The 22003-nt window shown below is 41.3% G+C and overlaps 1 protein-coding gene across 1 annotated transcript in view; it reads right to left on the bottom strand.

Moving 5' to 3' along the window:
* Positions 1-22003, bottom strand: part of RhoGEF64C (Rho guanine nucleotide exchange factor at 64C) — a 66077-nt gene that overhangs the window by 3501 nt on the left and 40573 nt on the right. The window contains exons 3-6 of the mRNA XM_011634008.3: positions 13033-13447; positions 10315-11763; positions 826-2801; positions 487-698 (exon numbers count right to left, since the gene is read on the bottom strand). Coding sequence (XP_011632310.2) covers positions 487-698; positions 826-2801; positions 10315-11763; positions 13033-13447 — 4052 coding nt within the window. The remainder of the gene's footprint in view (positions 1-486; positions 699-825; positions 2802-10314; positions 11764-13032; positions 13448-22003) is intronic.

The following is a 22003-nucleotide window of genomic DNA, read 5'->3' on the forward strand; positions in this document are numbered from 1 at the left end:
AACGAAACGCCGATTCGTTCCTCGATTCGCGGAATTACCCCTGGGAGGCCGGAACGCAAAACGGCACTTTGTTCGTGGATTTATAGTTCAGAGGCGAATCGAGCGAATCCCGCGCGGAATTCGCAGCACACCGAATCTCTCACGGTCGAAACTCGGCCGCAGCCGTGGAGGACCGTTATATCCTCTCTTTCCGGATCATCGAGCGCTATCCGCGAACCGCGGATAGGAGTGATAACAGCGTGCGATTTAGAACGTTGGGATGCATCGAGAAGAACGAGTTATGAGCAAATGTGCTTATGCGTTTGCGTTCATTTTGCGCGTCATCCGGCGTCACTCGCAAACGGGACGTAAAGACGCGAGGCTGAAGCGCGAGAGCGGCATTATCTATCAAGATATATCGAGACGGTATCTGTCGCACCGGATGTCGAATACATGAAAATTATAATGGTCGCGATTTCCGATGTCAAGTCTCCCACAGGCGCTCACCTGTCTGTTATCAGAGGATCCAACCGCTGCTCGCAATCCTCGCACAGCTTCGTCGCCCCGGAAATCACTTGCGGTATTCCACCGAGGAGACTCCCCGGGCCGGAGGAGATGTTGCCTGTCCTCCAGCGTCTCGCGACACAGCGAGTGCTACTGGCTTGACTGCTTTCAGACCCGACCCCGCTGTCGGTCCTCTCTATGTCGACCGTTCTCGACTGCGAAAACGATAAGAAGATTCCGATTAGAGACCCATCTGACTCAAGGAGCGCGGCACGCCTATCTCATCTCCGAGATTTCCGAGAAAAATAATCTACTCGAATCTCACCCGCCGATCGAACTCACCTTCAATGCCTCCGGTGAGCTGGTCAAGATGATGTTGCATTCCTCGCTGCTGTCGGACACGTTGGAGATCTGCGAACTCTTGGAGCTGAGATCACCCAGGCTGGTTTCCTTCTGCTCGTACAGAGCCTCCAAGTCCCCCTCGGCGTCATCCTCCTCATCCTCGTCCTCGTCCTCGTCCTCCTCGGCGGGACGCGCGCGATCTTTGGAATCCATTAAAAAACTCAACAACTCGAACTTGGTGGAGATGTTATTTTCGTCCTCGGGCGACGTTGACATTTTCTTGAAGAAGTCCTCGGGGCTCTTGGACAAGTAGGTCTCGGCCAGATCCTCCGAATTGGACTTCTTAAAGACTTCCTCGGACAAATAGGGACCGAGAAACTGGCCCGGCGTGACCTTCTTGTAATATTCGACGTCGCCGAAGTAGATTCTGTCCTTGATGTAATCCTCCGTGGGTGGCGGACTGAGAGGTAACGGCGGCGGCTCGTCGGGTATCTCCTCGTAGATCGGTTCCTTGATCACTTCATAAGGATTCTCCTCGAGAAAGAGATTCGTCGAAATAAAATCGCCATCCGAGTTCAAGCTAGACGAACGCGAGTAATTTGCCTCCAGAGTAGACTCGGAACTTTCGTATTCTTTGCTTTTCAACAGGCTCTGCTTTAGGATCTTCAGGATGGCCTGACCGCTATCTTCGTCCAGGATTTCACCGTTCTCGCGAGCCTTTCGTAAGGAATCTTCAAGCAGCTTTGAGATCAGAGCTTCTTTGGACAAGCCGGACAGTTTGGAGGAAGAACCTTCGACATCCTTCAACCGTGTCTTGGACTCCGACCGCGTCGTTTTTTCATCCGATGCGTAAAACTTCGAAGACTGATTACAATTAGAAGGTTTAATCTCCACGCTCAGCCCCTTCTGTTTCTCAAGGTTCATTGCCGGTTGTTCTACGTGTTGACATGACGAGGAAGTCTCTTCGCCGGGCGATGTTGGCGCTTCGCCGTTCATCTTCAGATTCATCTCGCCATTCTCGGCGACGTGATTATCCTTCCCGATTATCTGCTTGGAGCGCGAATCGTCGCTCGCCGATTCGACTACGATGTTCGATTTGTAATTTTGAAGTATCACCAGAGTACGATTCTCCACGGGGTTCTGGACCTTCGGCGGATTCTCCGAGTTCACGGAGATCACCGTCGGATTGCACATGCTATCTTCTCCGCCGACGCTGATAGTCACCTTGTTACCCGGAGTCGGCTCCACGTTTGTACTTTGATCGCCGTTGATCAGGATGGACGTTCTTCCGGTGCCTTTCGGGCCGGAGTCCGGGCCGATCTGTAGCCGATGTACCAGCGGCGACGAGCGCGGACTCACCGTGATCTTGCAGACGTTGCTCTCGGGCGAGTTGATCTCGATCTTGGAGGATCCGTAGGAGCTCGTCGAGTTCCACGAAGCCGTCGACGCCGAGGAGATCGTACGCCGATGGTCCTTGATCGAATTGGCGGGACTCTCGTCGAGATCCGTGCCGGAGTCGCCGATCTTGAAGCGATGCCTTTGCCTACCGGGCGGCGGGGACCAGCTCGTTGGTCTCATCGTACAAAAATGTTCGTTGCTCGCGTCGGAAATATCACTGCGCGCGTCTGGCGATGGTTCGGCCTCTTTCTCAGCGTTATCGGCAGCCTTCTCGAGAGCCTCTTCAACGTTCTTGCTGGCCTCGACCTCGCGATCGGACTCCTCAAGCTCGCCCGAGACGCCCCTTTCTTCCTCGATCTCCTTCATCTCGGCATTTCTTCCCGACGAATTTTTCTCACCGGCTTCTTCGCGCGAAATTACGCACGTGGGCGTACCGACGGACGGCGATGACTCCTTGATCTTCTTACTAAGACTGAGTCGCATTGTGTCCGAGAACAGGACGTTACCCGCCGAGATCTCCGGCTTGTTGAATGACCGATCGCTTTGACTTCGCATCAAGAAGGATTTTCTCGAGTTCTCTGCAACGATTGAAAAGGAATTAACCGATAATTAAAAAACAACAATTGGAAATTTTAATTTTATAGCGCTTGAATAAATTTGTATGTCTCTTAATAATTATATTTAAATATGTATTATATAAACTATGTAGTATTAAAAACAAAATAATATGTAACACTTTTCCTCTTTAGGTTCATTTGAAAAAAAATATTAAATTATCCTCTCTTGTAAGATAAATATTTTAATAACGCAATTATTATATTCATAATAACAAATCGAGTATCGTTCGATTGCGAAAAGCTGTACAGTTGATACCATTTCAAATAAATAACATTTTTTTATCTGATAGATTTTTATAAAATTTATTTTATTTTAAAAATTTATTTTCATTTAAAAAATTTAATAAAAAATTCATTAACCAAATTCTCTCTTTCTCTAACGCATTACGTTTAGAATAATTCTGTGATTTCCAAATTCAAAATTATAAAAGAATAAACAATATGTCATTTTACATTTAAGACTCGAAATTTTTTTCAGCTTTTTTTAAATATTTTCTATAAAAAAATAATAAAAAAAGTGTCTCTTCCCTTTGTAAAGCGAGAATTTCCGCTCGGCTCACGGATTTATAAAGAATGTCTGCAACGTTCAAATCCCCCGGAAGGAAAACCGCAGATGCGAAGCATGAAACTAGAATTTGATACCCGTGAAAAGTACGCTCGGCAATTTAATACCAAAATTTACGCGTGTTTGAGAAAGTTTGCGCTATTTCTTAGTAGATTTATGGCGATATCGCCACCTCATAACAATATATAATTGTATTCGCAGAAAGAAAATACAAATTTAACTTATTCTTTTTAGTAATACAATCGCATTATACATTCCAAATAAAAAGCAAAAAATTCTAATGTAATCAACATGCGAATGTGTTTGTATTCGTAGCCATTCCAAATAGTTGTCAATTAGAATGTATTGTCTTTCATTACATGCATCTACTTCAAATTGAAGTTTGAAAAAAAAACATATCTTTTATTTGTAGAACTGAAACCTTCAAGACTCATATTTGAATTTATAATGAGTATATGCGAATGTTAAAGAAAATCGATTTGCTCATCAAATATTATCGAAGGAGAGATAAATCCTCTTTGACTTTTCAAGACATTCAAGTACAATTCGTTTGTTATGCCGTAACGCAACGATCTCAGCGCAAGATTAATAATAAAAATCTTCTTCGATGTCTTCTTTACGATACGCGTCTCTAACGATTGGTGAAAGTGCACCAATCTTTGATGGCTCGCGAATAAACGAGCTTGGAATTTCTCGCCGCGAGAAAAGTCAACGGTTTTTCCACGGCTGCTCCACTTTATGCCGCCGTCAGGAATTTCTGAGACGCGTGCGATTATCCGGCCGCAAAAGCGATTGCGCAAATCAACGATCCGCCTCGTTTATGGCTTTATGGCTTGGATCAATCTCACGCACGCGAAAGAAAAGATGAGCTGCCGCCGTCGTTGCGAGGTTTTGCGAAACTGGGCATTGTGCCATAGCGGCTGACGAGCCTTCTTCGTGTGAATTTAACTATGTTGACCATTAGCATGATGCCAGCGCAGACGCACTATAAAATGCATTCACAGATAATAAATGTAGCCTCGTCTGATTTTTTACTTATCATATAATTCAGAATTTTGTAATGACATTTTACGCCTATGAATGTATAATTATGATAACTGCTTGATACTTTGATTGAAAAAGTTAATGCCTAATAAAAGTCTAGCATTAACACAGATTAAAATTACACACAATTATTTATAATTCTAGTTAATGGTCGCCATTGAAAAACACGAAAAAAGGCTAATTTGCGCGTGCTTTCCTCGAGTTTCAAGCAATTATCCAGCAAATAAGGTAGTTGCGAAAAAAAACCATTTTCTATTCACGTAGGAAAATCACGCATAGAAAATGTAAACAATGGATTAAGAAAAAAGTCAGAAGTAGTCAGAGAGAGAGAGAGAGAGAGAGAGAGAGAGAGAGAGAGAGAGAGAGAGAGAGAGAAACGCGCACTTGAAAGAACGTTCCAAGGAACGAGCCGCTCTTCTGCGAAAGAAAAGCACGAGCTGAACGATGAAGGACGAGGTTCCTCGTTCGCGCGAGGATTTACGCCATCGCGTGATGAAAATGAACGAAGAAGACCGCTGATGATGTACGGACCGTTACGGTGTGAAAAAGGGTTATCGAGCCACGCTGCCGAGCGCGCCGCCACGTCGTCGTCGTCGTCGGTGTGAAGGAGTGAAAACGTGAGAGATCTCTAAAAAGCATATAATTACACGGTTCTGGACCATGCGCGCGCGTATCAAGGGAACGAACCGATGATTTATGAGGCCCGTGGGTAAACAACGACGGTGCGAAAGAGTCAAGGTTCCCCACGAGGTGCTCGATCAGGTGCATCCATTACAGGCGCAGCACGTGGCTGGCGCGGTGTATGCTCATGCATGATCGATAGCACCTCTGAAATCCGTCGAATACCCGGAAAATTATCGGAAAAATCTTCTTCACGCACCCAATATTCTTCACTTGCATTTTATTATCCTTTCATTCTTTTTTCTCCTGTGTACTCGAAAGCCTGTACAGAAGGTGCGCACGCTGCGCGTACTAAATGATGAAATATTTTAGATTTTATATATATGATTTGTGCTACTCTATAATATTTTTTTTTCAAATTCATAATTCTATATGAAAAAAATCATCGGGATTACAGTCCAAGTTGTTAATTAATAGTAAAAAGGCAAATATAAAAATTTTTAATCGGCATATATTCAAAGATGATCCGAATAACACTAATAGAGAAGCCTCGATTTAATTACGGGGAAATTGGTGGCAGTTATTACTTTTCAAAGTGGAAAGAGCGTGGCGAAAGCAATCCCGTGTAAATCATCGTCATTGAGTTATTATATTACTACTAAATTATCATACGCGCAATACAGAATGTGAAACTGAACTAAAAGAATCCGCGATATGCATCACGCGCTTGCATGAAGCATCTGTCTGTCCGCGCGGGGAGGAGAAACGAGCATAAAAAGATTTCGTGCTTGGGAAAAGAAATCGGCGTTTAGATTTTATAATTCGAACGCGCCGAGCTCGCTCGTGCCTGAGCTTAGAAAGTAGACTGGAAGTGACTAATTAAAACGCGCCATGAAGGAAGAACAAAGATAGACTATACGAAGCAATGAATGGGGATATTCTGTCTTTAGACTCTACTAAGAATATTATATCTGCCGGATATTAATATTCATTCTGAAAAAAAAAAAAAAAAGAAAAAAAGAAAAACCAATATCCTCATTTGATCGCTGTCTCTTTTCCATGATTTCAAATTCTAAATCTCGAAAGTTTAGAATTCGAAAGATTTAATATTTTTATAATTTGCACCTCTCAAATAGTGAACGATTATGTCACTATAATTATAATTGGTGATATAATCGAGTTTTATTTTTAAAAGAAATACGCTCAATGATTTCCTTCGTTGAACAGATTATTTCTATTAACGTATGGAATAACGATAAATAACAAGGCGGATGCAATAAATGTGTGAAGAGGAGAGAAAACTCCGGTTGCGCCTACGAGGCGTCTATCTCGGGTCCCGTGTCGTTCGCTCGCCTGCAGTTATCTAATGCCGCTCTTGTCGCACAGTGCGTTTACACCGGAAACACGATCACCGGAAGTCATCGTAGGCGATCTGTTTTATTCTCCGTTACACGCACCGTCGTGGGCGATAAAAGTTTTCACTAACATATTTTACAAACAGTCATCGAGGATCAAAAACACAAAATATAAACAAATAAATATGCAAAAACATGGTCGCACGTTAGCAGTTGTCTTTGCAAATAATATTTTCCTTTGAATAATATTCCTTTTTCATAAAGGAATAAGTTACGTACTAATATTTGAGAAGAAAGTTGAATTATATAAATTCCCTAATTATAAAAAATTTATTTTTTATTTAATTTAACAAAATTTAAAAAAAATTTAATTTACGAGTGATCAAAAGGAACGGATTGTCAGAGAAGCGAGACAGAGAAGCGGAAACAAGCTCGTAAAGTCATCTTTATGCATTTAATATCCATTTAATAAGATTACTCGACGTTGTTGCAGCTGAAGAAGATGTTTAGTTAATCGGGATCAACAGCCGACATTTATGCAACGGGGCTTTAATCTCATTCTAAGGCATAAATGACTCTCAACGTCTCTCTGAGAGAAACTGTCAGCTATCCCGACGCGAACTTTACTGCCGTGCTCGATTATTGAAGCATAACTGCTGATCTACATGTTAACTCGCCTCGATCAGTCGACGTATCGCGAGCAAATACATCGGACTCCGAAAACAGCATGATCGACATAATCGTTACCTAGCATCGTACAATTACAATCGCATCGTAATACGTACAATCCTTCATTCCACCACCACCATTGCAACCAACTGTTGTAGCTGTTGAAAACGTGACTTATGACAACGCGGTCGAAGACCGCGCGCGGAATATCAATTAATCGCGATACTAATTAATATGACGTACGCAAAGAGTCGCGCGGCGATCGTTAATGCACGCACGTTTCTATTAATAGAACGCATTCACGTAACTCTCATTTTTTTCCTCTTGTCGAAACCGAGCACTCAAACGAGCCGCGTACAAATCGGTCGGCGCGGCACATTTCAGCGCTCCGATGTTACTGCCAATCATCCAAGTTAATTCGCGCGACTTTTTCCCGTCACGTCTTATCTCGCGTCCGCATGCAGACTCAATTTGCACGGCGAGCTCTACATTCTCGAATCCACTCGTCACGTCGTAAATGTCAGACCTGGTTCCGCAGCCCTTTTCGAGAGATCTAATTACGTGAAATAACAACGTGGAAATTCAGAAGAGACCCACCAAGTGAGTTTGAGTACGTACGTGTGTACGAGTGGCAAATTTTTCTTTTTTCTAGGAAAAAAAAAAGCGGAAAATAAATGTAAATTTTGCTTTTCACATTTAGCGCCGAATCCAATTGTCTGTCAACAAATTTTTTTCAAAAACGATCCGAACGAGGCGTCACGTTCGATATAATCTTGATGCGATAACAAATTAGAATCTGTCTTAAAACAGCGAAAGGAATTGCCGATGGAAATTATTTCATTACTTAGTCGGAAGCCACTAAACTTTCACAAAATTATATTTTCATTTCGCGGAGCTAACTTCCGCGGCTCCGGATATCGCGATAGCCTCGCGAATCGGCGCTACGTGATGCGCTTTGTTGTCGGAAGAACGTTTTACAAGTGCACTCGATGCGATCAGCGAGATCGTTTATTTATACCGGGAAATATACCGGGCGCGTTTCCCATCGTCTTAAAAAATAGACGACGGGGTCGAGCGGGATCGTCCTGCTAAATTAGTATGTAACTATTCCTCCTTCTCTCTCTCTCTCTCTCTCTCTCTCTCTCTCTCTCTCTCTCTCTCTCTCTCTCTCTCTCTCTCTCGAGGCGTTTACTGTACGCTGCCACCGGCGTGCCGATAAATATGTACGTGTCGTTCCATATAAAGCGGACAACCGCCGTTCACATTGTCCCCGATCGTTTCGTATCTTTCCCACGCGTCCACTTTCGCGGCCTTTTCTCTTTCTCTCTCTTTCATCACGAATGCTCGGGAAATGCGAGCCCACGGCATAATGCCGTCGTGGAATATTGTTTGCTTCGTGATAAACATGTCGTGGCATTATTTGTTATAGAAGAATTTATAAGAATATATATTTTTCTAACTTGGTAACTATTATAAATCTTTTAATATCCTCGAGAGAGACTTAAAAGAGGCAATTTTATATCACTATTATGACGAAAAGTTATGTTTTCTTGTAAAAAGAATATCGGTTGTTACCAGTTGCGAGAGAGAAATTAAAAATAAATTAACATAAATTTTACAACCAATTAATGATTATTTGCTTACTACGAGTTTTAAAGTAGTGCATTCTATGCAAAAGAAGTATCTTCTTTTTTTTAAATATGTATCACTATCAGGATGTTCCTCTCGAGTAACAATTTGTCAACATATGCCGGCTATCCCTGACCTTATACACTTTCGAATACTCCAGACGAGAACTCACGAGGTTCTTTTAGGCGAGACTCTTTTAGGCGAGGTTCTTTAAGAGCGAGTCAAACGACTCGAGGATAAGACTCAGGGTCGTCAGGATCTGCTAACCTTTCTCCTCTTGTCATCGACAAAGCCGTCTTAAGGACGGTCCGGTTATCCGCACATTTCAGCCGCGCCTTCCAGCCGCGTATTCAGCATTAATTCGCTTTCCATGTTAACTTGCCAAACTTTGCATGCAAACATTTATGTAACTAACGGGAGCGACCATTATCTACGCAAAGGGAGAAAAATCGCCGTATTCATTACACGCACTCATATCGCAAAATTCACTGATCTTTAAAATCGCTGAGATCAAAGCTACTACACTGTTAGGAAAAGCGTGCTCGAGCCGTTATCCTTGAACGCGTAATTTTTTTTGAAAGTTCAGGGATAGCCTGATAAGTCGTGTCAACCGCAACGATCCATTAATCATGCGCATTAACATAATGGCCAGAGGAGAGAAGGATCGCGATCGACGATAACACGATAAGCACTGATGAACCGACGCGAGATTATCGATCCGCGATGGACGAAGATTCCTATCCGCGATATGAAAAGTGTAGCCGCGCTATACTTTTAGGCCGCTAATTTCCGCGTGTGAGATTAACCCTTTGACGACCATAATGTGTATCGTCCTCGGGGCAAAACTGTCCCCTTCGATGATTATAAACTGACGCGGTTATCACCGCGGAGAAATTGATCATTAATTTGCTTCTATATTATTAATAGCCACTAATACGGGCCTGAGATAACAGTCACGTTATTATAAAAATCTGACACTGATATTTCTAGAAATGGATTATATGTCCAGGAACATCACCGTGAAACGTTTAACGTTAATATCATCTTGCGCGTAGTATCAGAAAATTATAGCTAGTACGTGGAAACAAATAAAAAATAACGTAAGATCAAGCAACTGAATATGGTTATCCACGATAAAAATAAAATACAGGTTTGAATTACGTATTCTTATAAAACGAGTATAGCACAAAAGTTATGAATTATGACATGGATAAATAATTTATGACATACTTCATCACATGTCAAATAACGAAGTATGAAAAAGATCGAAGTACCAAAAAGATAAAACAGAATAAATATAAAAACTATATTTTAATGTCTTCTTCTTTCTCAAAATAGACGTACGATTATTTTTTTCAAATACTCGTTACGATAAGTTATACATTTTTTATATAAATTTCTAATAGATAGATATTTATTGGCCGAGAAGGAACGCATTAGTTCTTAATAAAATTTTTTTCTTAATAAAATTTTACACACAGAGCGATAAAATTATATTAACAAAAATCAATCTGGATTTAATTAAGACATAATTTAATAAGTTGATTAAGATTGTAATTAAGACTTTTATAATAGTTCGAGAGAATCTTACCTTCGGACTTCAGAATCAGATCCTTCTCGTCCACGGCGATACACGGCAGACGATCCTTCAGTTCCTCGATCTCGATCTCCAGCTCGGTCTCATCCTCAGGCCTGACGATTCTCTCATCCGACAATCTTCTCTCCTCCTGTAATATCCTCTCCTCTTCTCTGGGAATTCCGATCCTCGGGGAGGATAGCGAGCTGTCGAGTGAGGATCGTGGCTCGTTACCGATCTTGTCTCGCTTCTTGGACGCGGCGGAACGATCGAACTTCCTGGACGGAACGAACTTGTCTATCTTGATCCTGTCGGGACCGGGCGGCGCGGTCTTCTTCACTTCCGGCACGATTCTCGGCTCCTTGTACTTGACCCTGTCCACCTTCGGGTCCCTGATGTTCGGGATCGTGATGAAGTTGTGTTTTTCCTGCTGCTCCTGCGGCACGATCGGTGCCTCTTCCTCGGGTTCGGGGATGTTGTCCCGCTGCTCCTTGCCGCAATTGGCGACTCTGCCGACTCTGCTCCACGAGAGTCGCGTCGCCTCGGACGGCTTCTCCGGCGCGAATATCACGTTGTCGACGTTGAAGAGCACATTCTTCCTCTTGCTCTCGATCACTCGGCCGCGCTTCAGGATGCTCTTCAACGTCTGCCGGGCCTCCTTCAATCGTCTCGGTGGTCTTTTTGGCGATACCTTCGGTATCGGGATTCTTGTGACCGGCAGTGGCACGTCGTCGTCGTCGTCGTCGTCGTCATCCGATATCTCTCTAGGCCTCTCGTTGAACACTCTGATACGTTGACCGCCGATCGCCGCCACGGCACTCCTGTTCGGTATCCTCTCGATCGATTTCACTTTCGACGGATCGAACGAACTGGACGTGGATCGTGTTCTAAGATCGTCCTGCTCCAGCGCGTTGTCCGACAGATCGTCGCTCAGATCGTCCTCGTCCTTCTGCTTCTTCAGCAACAGATACGGATTCACGTCGCACTCGAGGATACTCTTCCGCGAATCCGTGGCGATCGCTGTCCCGTTCTTCCAATCGTCCTGGCCGGTTCTCTTCTGATTCGCCTCCCTCAGCGGCGGCTTCTTCGAAATGCGGGTCAGCCTCGTGGATGCCGTCGCGGCGGAATGAGTTCGCGAATGACTCTCCGGAGTCTCGTCCAGCATCCAATCATCCGAGGACGCGCCGCCGGTGAAACCGGGTCGCGATTTGCGATCGTCGTAGCTCATAGCCGCGCTCGGCTCCTTGTCGAACCACTCGGATCTCGACGACGATAATGACGTTCCCTCGGCCGACGAGCCCTTTCGCTCCTTCGTGGCCGCCCGCGAAACCATGCTCTGACTCCTGGAATCTCGCTGCGAGGACGGCCGATGCGGCGAGATGCTGCGCGCCCGCGATCTCGGCTCCACCAGCCGGTTCCGTCGCATCTGGTCGTACGGATCATCGATAGCGGTCCTCAGCACGCCTAACAAATAGATTTAACCGTTGTACTCGAGAGATGAGATCGTCGCGAGACCACTTCGAGTCGAGTCGTTACGCCGACCTAGATTTCCCAGAATCGAATGCGAATAATGAAATTTCTGATGACTTCTGATAATCTCGGTTTTTAATATGGATACCGAAGAATTTGCACTTTCTGAAAGTGTCTATTTTGGAATCCAAGCATCCTTCTTTTGAGATTTAGCACGCACGTTACATATATACAAACTTATATACAACTTAATGGACTTTCATATTTACTCGTTAATAATAAAGAAAGTATATCTTATTTGTTATAATCCAAAAATAACTTATTTCAAAAATAAGACTCAGAAAGAAATAAAAAGTATATTATATGCTATTATATGTAATGTACATTAATGTATATTAAATTTTTAAACTATTTATTATTGTTTTTATTTTTATCAAGACCAATGAAAAATGTAATATAAAACTGTAAATGCAAATAATCGAATAATAGATTTATATTTCCATTTTACATAATAGTTCAATATACGAAGCAATTTCTAGCAGAAAAAATTATCATTGCGGAAATTGTTCGAGCGTAAAGTATCAATTGTCTTAATCGAAAAATCACTGCTCTACATTTCTACTCGCGATTGGCCAAGCCTCGTTTGTAGCACGCCTCTCAAAGCGTCGCTTAGCAAACAAAAAGATATGATCTAGTCCAAAACGATTTAAATGCAAACTAAAGTAGGTATACGAGAGCATCGCCAGTGAGTAAATTCAGTTATCTAGCCCGCGGCCGAGAACTTTCTGCGCTCCGCCGCGTATGCACGCTATCTCGAACGCGAGCAAGGAGAAAATTTCTAATACGAAGAGCGCGTACAATTAGAGCATGAACGTCATCGTCGGTGTCACGATAGGCAGAAGCTCTTACATCGCCCGCCCTCGCTTATCTTATGAGCTCGGAGCATCGAACACCCTCGATACTTCGTAACACGCAGCGGGAGGTTCCACTCCATGGGTATGGATATTTTTTCTCTGCCTGCTATCGCGCGACATGAAATAGTGTGCTATCCTTCATATCCATAATAATATCGGAGAGATTTCCTTTGCAAAATATATCGAGATTAAGAAGAAGCATCGCTGTGAAATAAATAACTAAGAGTATAAATTATTCCAGAGAAAAACTACCGCGACTACCGCGTGATTTTCGCCGGCCTCCCAGCGAGACACCCAAGGAAAATGCGAAATAAAATTCAAGATAAGCGAAAAGGAGCGATTTACTTACCGGCGAGGCTCGGTCGGGATCTCGAGGACGGCGGCAGCCGGCAGGTTCCTCCGAGGGGCAGACCGGCCACCCGGTGGCCGCCACACTTGCGGCAGCTGCCGAGCTTTCTGACGGTGCCGGCGAGGAACTCCGGACAGGAACATACCACGAGCAACGGCGCCGCTCCCGGCGGCGGCGGCGGCGGCGGCGGTGTCAGGAAAGGTCGCGGTGGGTCGTGTCCGGCAGACCGCGACGATCGGACCGTGCCGTACAGCCACGGATCGCCGCTGTAGATCATCTGGCGAGAGAGCACGCTGCCGCCGCTTATGGTGCCCCAGCCACCCTTACCGGGGTCATCCCCGTGGTTCTGATGCTGCCGCGACAGACCCAGCCGCACGCTCCATGATTTCTTGCCCTTGCTCAGGGTATCATAGCTCTGCGATCAGTCAAGGGAGAAAGGCAATTGAGTGAAGATGATAAATGAAGGGTCGGGTCGACGAGGGAACATCGATCATATTTATAATATTTATCGTATTAAAAATATCATCCTCCTTTCTTTCTCTCTCTTTCTCTCTTGTAATACCTGAGGAATATCGATTTTGTGATAATTACAATTACAGCTATCTGTAATATGCGCGAGCTGATTATTTCCTTTTTTACTTTTTCTTTTTCTTCAGCTATTACTTCCGCTTGTGCGTGAAATAAAAAAAATACAAATAGATTTAACGTATATGATATTCTTCATTATAAATCATAATTAATAGTTCCGAGTCTTTATTGATAAATTGATTGAATAAAATAACTGTAAATATACATATCTCTCTCAATCAATAATATTTGCTTATGAGAATTTTGTCATAACGTGAGAATTTTTCTAAATCAGGATACAATATAATTTTCCGGCGTGATAAGTGCGTGTACTTTTGATAATTGTCAATCTCTCGTAACTTTTTTTTATCACGGTAACAAAGTATAATCTCCACTCGTCTTTTCTAACGTGATATCGTTCGAGACACATAAATTACTTTAACTATACATTCGTTGTCACGAAACACCTAACATACTTTTTTCAACGTGATTATACTTATAGTTGCCGGACGAAATTGGAAGTCCCGCAATAAGTCCTACCGTAAGAAACGTTCGAATGTATATTCGCTACGTATGTCGTGTAATTTGCGACAGTCCTACAATAAGTGACTACTATCGGTAATTACGGATGCATCATTCTGCTGACTCTCCGATCCCGGCCCGTCGATATTGCGCGCGTATAATAACTTCCTGGATACGAGGAGAGAACACGCGACATTCTCTCCTCTGAATATAACCAGACTTACATTCATCCAAGTACAAAACAGAGAAACCATTGTTGCCTCTGTCATTGTGTCCCGGCCATCATTCTTCTCGTCCTCCAGCTGTTTACCAAAGGCATACAGGTTACCTCGGCGTGCATACGACATTCGGTATTCACGCCCGGAGAAACGAAATTTGAAAGAAACGAATTTCCGATATCACTGGGAACTGGACAACCTGTACGCGTGCACGCTCGGTTCTAGGAATGTATATACGTTTGCATGAAAACTTACTATAAAGAAAAAAAAAAAAAAAAATCTCCGTTATAAACTTGGTATTGAGACGCGTGTTTTTCGGATTAAATAGCATTCTATAATGATTTATGAATGGCATTAATATTTTTCAATCTTTAATGCATCCGGAAAAATTCCAGATTTAAAGAGATAATCAGCCTCAATTACAAGGCGACCTGCTTGATGTGTAATTTTTCATAGTTAAGCTCGTGATAAATTCCGTTTTTGATTTTAATAAGCAACAGTGACACGCCTCATCGCGTTTTATCACGACAGGGAAAGCGAATTCTCGTCGTACATATACATTAATCTTGCTACTGCAGGAAATGTATATGGGAAAAGCAGAATAAAATGCAGATTGCACAGCCTCTCGATCCAATGTGTCATGTCCCGTCCGTGATTTTATCCGCCACGGGGAATCGTTCGACGAGAATCGATCGACGAATCGATCGTCTCGATTTCCCTTTAACGGCACGTACAGCCAAGACACGCTCGATCTCTGCTCAATCTCTTCACGTTCAGAAGCCTCGCGGATCGCGAGTCCCTTCCGCAAATCGCTGCTCGTCAGCCGCATTGCGTTCTCCGAAGAAGGAAGAACGGAATGGATGTTCGCGATGCGCGAGCCTCGGTGGGCAGGCACAAAGAACCACGACGTGAAAGAAGGCACAGTAGGAAAAAACGAAGGTAGGCGAGAGGGAGAGAGAGCCGAAGAGAGATGGAAGGTAAAGCGCGTTTCAGGGAAAGTGAACGACGGTAGGAATCGCTCGCGATCGGCAATTTAAATTCGTTTCCCCCTTAGAGAAATCGGAGAGATAACATCGCGCACATGTCCCATGTTGAATCTTGCGAGAAAGAGAGAAAGAGATCAAACGGCGAACGCGAGAGGTTGGAATTTGTACAAGGGTATGTACAAAGGTTTGTCCCTTTATGGCAAACGAAGAATGAATGATTTACTAACGTACATGTTTAATAAAATAAGAATATGCTTGAAATACGAGTTTTACGATAAAGAAGAAGAATATGAAAAAAAATATTGTAATTCGTGCGTAAATTAAACGATATTTTTATTCTATTTTTAATATATTGGAATGTTTCCAAAAAGAATACTTTATTATTAGTTCTTTTCAGTAAAGAATTTATTTTCAGCTATGAAAAAATAAAAATAAATTTTTCTATGTTTATGAAGTGTTTACATTGTAATAATGTGTAAACTGTGTCGTCGCAAACAAACAACAATGTGACATAACGTAAGTATTTCGAGAAAAAAAGCAGAAAAGTGAAATAAAAATCATACCGACAGGAAAATCACCGAGGAGAACGACGATGAAAGCAAAATCAGAAATGGCACATCCTGAAAAAGTCAACAACCGGTCGAAATTGTTGTATGAACTTTTAAGATCACTTGCGTGGTACGAATCAAGTCCCGTTGCGTCTACCGAAAAACTACCGAGAGCGAAACATGGAGGAAAGAAAAAGGGGGAAACATTTCGAGAAAGGCGAATGTCGAGGAAGAAGTCCGGCTCGTGTCCAAGCGCATCTAAGTGCGAATGAAAAAGTCAAACGACGGGCCGGCTTGGTGAACCAAGGAAGAGGGATAAGACTTCGAGAAAGAATACACGAGGAGTACACTCGAAGAATACACTCCGGATCTATCCGATCGTCGGAGAGAACTGCCGGTGCCGTACTTCTGCAGCGCGGAATCCTTCAAGGAAACCCGCGCGTGAAAAAAAATGACGGTGCACGTAGCTATGATCACGAGCGCGAGTAACAAGTTTGGTCGAAAATTGGCGCCGTCGACGATTGTCTGGTAGCAAAAATCCTCGAAGAAGGAAAAAAAAAAGTTTTTCTCTCGGCGAATTGTGGGATAACACCTCGTGGGATTGCAATCCCACGCGACGGGAAAAGCACGAAGCAATTTCGCCGAGCGACGCGCCGTACCGTTACACGTTGTTCGGAATGGGATTCTGCGGATTCGCGTTCACCAAAATCGCGCGGCAATCAACGGTTAACGCGCGCGCGCGCGCGCGCGGTTAACAAAAAAGAAGATTGCCCGCGACGATTAAATCGAAGTAGGTTCCCGTGGGCGAACGGGACAGCGGCGACTGACGTTACATCGGAGGATATTGTTATCTTAAAGTCTCGTGAAATTTCCTTAATCTAATTTCCATTCAATTAATCTATAATCCGTTTAGCTCGTGCTTTGTAATTATACTCTCCTACCCCCCCCCTCCTCTCCTCCCTCCCTCCGCGCGGTTATCTCTGCGATCCACGCACTCGTAGTTTCCGCGGATAGGTTCGCTGGTGCAACGTAAGAACGTATAAGTACATGAAACGAGAGCTACATCTTAAGAGCGGAGAGAGCGGAGCGCGTCGATTTGTTCGTAACACACGTGCTTGGAGGCCAAATCTAATCTGCAATCTGCCGGGAAGGTCTGCGCGATATGCATTCGACCTCTTTTTTTTTTTTTTCTTTATGCAATTGCGAAAAGCAAGCGGAAGGACGGGCAATTCATCCTGCAATTCTGCTCGCTGACGGGAAATTATTGCGCGTTTTCGAAATATATCCCTCGAGAAAAATCGTTTCTATTCTTCACATTTTTCTTATCTTGAAAATTCGTTGGAGCGATTTGAGAAAAGAAACATAAAAATTAGTGTTTTCGAAGAACATATACGATACATTTTCTATCTCACACTTGGCCATAATTTGCATTTGGCACATAGAATGGCACAATGGCAAATTCAAGTATCTTTATACACGTTTTTTAACGGTCAATTAATATTAAACATGCTCATATTATTGCTCATATTATATGAATTATTATGATGATCCAGTAATTGCAAAAATAGAAAGAAAAATCTTTTATTTATTGACTAAAAATAGTTAAAAAAGAGTATCTTTTGTATTTCATATAATAAAATAGTAAAAAAGTATTCTTTCCGAGAATGCTTCAATAAAAATAAAATAGTGAAAGTAAGATGTATATCAGTTCATTGAAATATTTATCACAAAAACTCTAGCTCGAGTTAAGTTACATGAGTAATAAAAAGTATATCGGAACTGAGCATAACTAAGTTCAAATGTAATTAAAGCAAGCATGATTAAAACAAAATACAAAGCAGAATAAATCCGTGTAATAAAATTTTAATATGAGAAAGTTTTTTTATAATTATTCTATTATATTACTAATCACATATGGAACCATTGTTTCTTTCTAAAAAAAAAAAAAGCAATGTAGATAATTGCAGGTAATAATTATTCATCAAACAATCCGATAAAAGTTCCTTTTAAACGATTTATTTATGACTAAAAAATGCGATTTATTTTGTTGGACTCTTCAGCTTCAATTATTTTACGCGTTCACAGCAACAGTTGCGGAGCAACGCATGAACGTGCAACATATGAAGCGCAGGTTTCGGAAAATGGGGCAGCCGGCTGCCTTGAGGGCGAAACTGCGAGGTGCACTTCACTTTCTCGTCCACAAGCGGGACTTTCGTAAAAATCTTGTCCCACAAGCTCGGACGTAAGACGGCCGGCCAGTCGAAAAACAGAAAGTAAACTAGTATGAGCGAGCGGCTCGTATGCAGGCGAGTACACATAGACGCGGGTCACCGTGTCTGCATACAACTCGCAGGTGCAAAGCAAAAACGGGCGTGGCTGACGAAAGCGATTTTAGATCGAATCGGGCGAGAAATTCATTTTTGTGACAGTATAGAAATGTGAACGGTACTATGATGCATATATTTAACAAGAAATTTTATCCTTAATATATTTCAGCGATTTTAGATTGAACAAGATCGAACAAGAAAATTCATTTTTGTTGTGACAATATAGAAATGTGAATGGATTTCGACAAGAAATTTAATTTTTAATATCCTTAATTATCCTTATACATTTCTGTCTGTGTAATAATTTTCTTATCTTTTAAGCTAAAACGGTCGCTTCAACAGATATTTCGTACAAATTGAACTTTTTTTTCTATTTTTTTCAATAATTTACAAATTTTTCATAATTTACACAACATATAAGTTCCTCTCTTTGTATCTTACGAAACGTACAAGAATCTTCCGCACGAGGAATCGCTAATTAACATAAAATATTTATTCAAATATAACATGATTATCATAATAATAAGTAATTGTCAGACATATTTCTTTCATGATTACACGTTTAAAATCGTCGATTCGATTTCTTCCGATTACAGTTTACTCTTCTTTATGCAATGTCTCGCCTAACAAATATAGCCTTATAAACCTTTTCATATAAAGCTTCGAGACTACTTCCTTTAAAGACTCTACCAGTTCGAGTGTACGCGATCTTCAGATGCACCTCTCGTAACCGGCTCTTCTTCGATGTTAGCCTACAACCAACTCTTGAAAGAACACGAGATGAAATATTTTCACTGAAACGTATGTACTCGCGTACGTACGAGACTCAGGAACGGAATTTGCTATTTATTACATAGCATTTCAATAGAACATCGGAGACAACAAAAACATTTAATTGTAAAAATAAAAAGGAATGGGAAATGTTTAATACTCGAATTGCAAAATTGGCTACATCTCAACTCTTTGTTTGTTTTCCCCGAAGGAGAAACATTATTGGTCAATCACCCATGTATTTTATTTTAAGGAGAAATGCAAAGATATGGATCGAATCGCAAGCTTTAATACTCCGTATCTAATCGATCACGGAGCGTTAAAGAATCTTGGAAAAGCAATACAGTCTATGTGCTTCTCTCTCCCACGAAATAAAAAAGACACGGATATCAAAGATTCCTTTCGTAGCAATTTTTCTTTTCGATGTTTACCAACGTATTCTGGCCGACGCGTTTAACTTGGCTGAATGAAGAAAAGCATGAAGAAATAGGCAGTCGAGTACTCTTGAAAGAACACAGAGTTTCGCTATTGATAAGACACGTTAATTCATAAAATGCAAGGCAATGTGTTTCGAGGACGATCTGAAAGAAAGATAAGAAATGCGGCGCGTAGAAAAACGCGTTGCAACCGGGAAAAACCGGGCGACGAGTCTTGTGAAAGGAGAAGGCAAGAGGTAAAGGCGGAGGAGGTAGTGAAAAAAGACGAGTATGAAAGAACAGGTGAAAGAGCACTCGCGTGCATTTCAGCTGCTCATCTCCCGAGGTCATCTCGATACAGACGATGGTCACGGGGGGAAAGTAAACTGATATTATTTGCTAATTAATGGCTGTGGTACTACTAGTCACACGCAGTCGATTCTTAGCGTCGTTTCACTCATAACTCGTAACATTCGTAAGATAATTCGTTTTCAAATCGTCTGATATCAGTGTTTTCACCGATCAAGATAATTAAATCTCATACAATTTTGCTGGCAAATCTAAAAACTTGGCTAGATACGAATTTAAAAATTCTGTTCGGCCAAATCAAAATTATTATGTAAAACGCTTAAACATGACAATAAAAATTTCTACAAAAATTTTTGATCTTCTAGCAAGCAATTTAAATATCGCATATAATAATTTTGAAGGCCCAACAAAATTATTTTCAGATCTGTAGCTGGCAAAATCTTTAGATTTGCCAAAAAAAGTATTCTTTTCGTCTAATATTTACAAACTATTTACGAATTATTCAATTTTCGCAATACGAAAAAATTTCACGATATTCTATTTTACATATTAATGTTAATGTCGATTCGAGAACTGGTGTAGTAATATAAAACACACTAGTATCTCTTTAAGTATTTTTAAATACGTACCGTATAAATGTTTTTTCTTGAAACAGTTTTATTTAAATTCTGCTTTCGCGACAAAACTATTTAGTTTTTTTCCCTGCGGAGCTTTGATAATGTAATATCTTTCATTAATAAACCAAATCTTATGCTTTAGCGTATCGCGAAGAGTCGCCTTAAAAAGCGGTTCAGTGTCGACAATTACCTTTCCGGATGGAAACGCGTCTGTCACGCTCAAGTAAGCGTACCTTTCCGGCTGGGATATCGATACACCATGACAAGCAGGTCAATGACTCGCGGAGTGTTTGAAAAATTATCTATTCGTGCGCAAACGACATCTTATCTTTTCCGAGGCGTGACGGGCGCGTCATGGCTCCTGGCCCTACTTTAATATCATCGGCCCGACCATGCCAATTGTGCAAAACGTAATAGTCATAATACCAGTCATAACTGCGGTAACAATTTCATTCCGTCCGTTACCGCGGGATTCACCGGTCGTTACGTAGAGGAAGAAAAAAAAACCTGGATGCGAGGATTCCGGCTTTTATGTTCTCTCTTCTCTCTGGCAGATGTTCCGCCTCGGGAATATTGTGGCTTCGTTGATTTAACCCTCCATTGAGTCCGTGTGGGAAAAACTGAATGTTCTTTAAAATCGTAAGTCTCTGTCGTCTTTTTCAGCTCCTTAAGTAATTTAAAATTTGCTCTTTTGAGAAATATCGAGATGCCTTTTAAATTTATATAAACAATTGATAATGCTGACGTAATAAGTTTCAAATAATAAAATCTTATTTTTCATTTAATTCTAATTAAATTAATTACTTGCCTAAATACGATCTATATTAATAATATTAAATATAAATAATATCAAATGTTATTATAAAATACAAACTTTAATATTAAGTAGTATTATCACGTCAAAATAGTTTAAACATACGTTTGTCGTATTGCGTGCAATTCTATGACGCTAAGTGCCACAAGTCGTTTTTCACGCGTCGCAGAACAAACCATAACTTTAAGGATGGCTGATCAATAGAAAACATAACGATTACAACTACGTGGACTATTAAATAAATAAATAAATAGGCTTTTATTTTGAGAAAATTACAGACGATAATGTCTCGCGGGTACACACACTATCAACCGCTTTTATTCCTTTCATTTTGAAAAAGAATACGCGTTACGTGTCATTTGTTATTAATGATGCAAATTATCACTTCTGCGTACGAATGACTAATAGTTGTGCATCCCATTTAGACGACGTTCTGCGATTGTATTGAACACAGCAGCAACGTAGTTATGCAACTAGATAAAATTGTTTCCTGGAGGATTTCTACGTACACATGCCAACAGAAATTTTCAATATTATTGAGATAATTGATTAGTCAATTTGATGATAGCTTGCTCGATTATATAAAGGATATTGTCAAAATTTATATAAACTGGTCTATATAAATGCGTAATATCAATTATATTACTAAGTATTAAAACAATATTCAATTATGTTATGTATATCACTTAAAATATTAAATACTTAGCATATTAGCATTATAAAGCTTAGCATTATAAATAAGATAAGATAAGATAAATTAGACAAGGTTCTAAAATTATATCCCCTCCCCCCCATGTGTAAAATATCAGAATAATCCTAAATATATAATTAATATATTTAATATTGAATTAGAGAAAATTTTATATACCCCCCTCC

The sequence above is a fragment of the Pogonomyrmex barbatus genome, unplaced genomic scaffold (genome assembly GCF_055798465.1).
Source record: "Pogonomyrmex barbatus isolate J1 unplaced genomic scaffold, ASM5579846v1 scaffold2, whole genome shotgun sequence".
Classification (NCBI taxonomy): Eukaryota; Metazoa; Arthropoda; class Insecta; order Hymenoptera; family Formicidae; genus Pogonomyrmex; species Pogonomyrmex barbatus.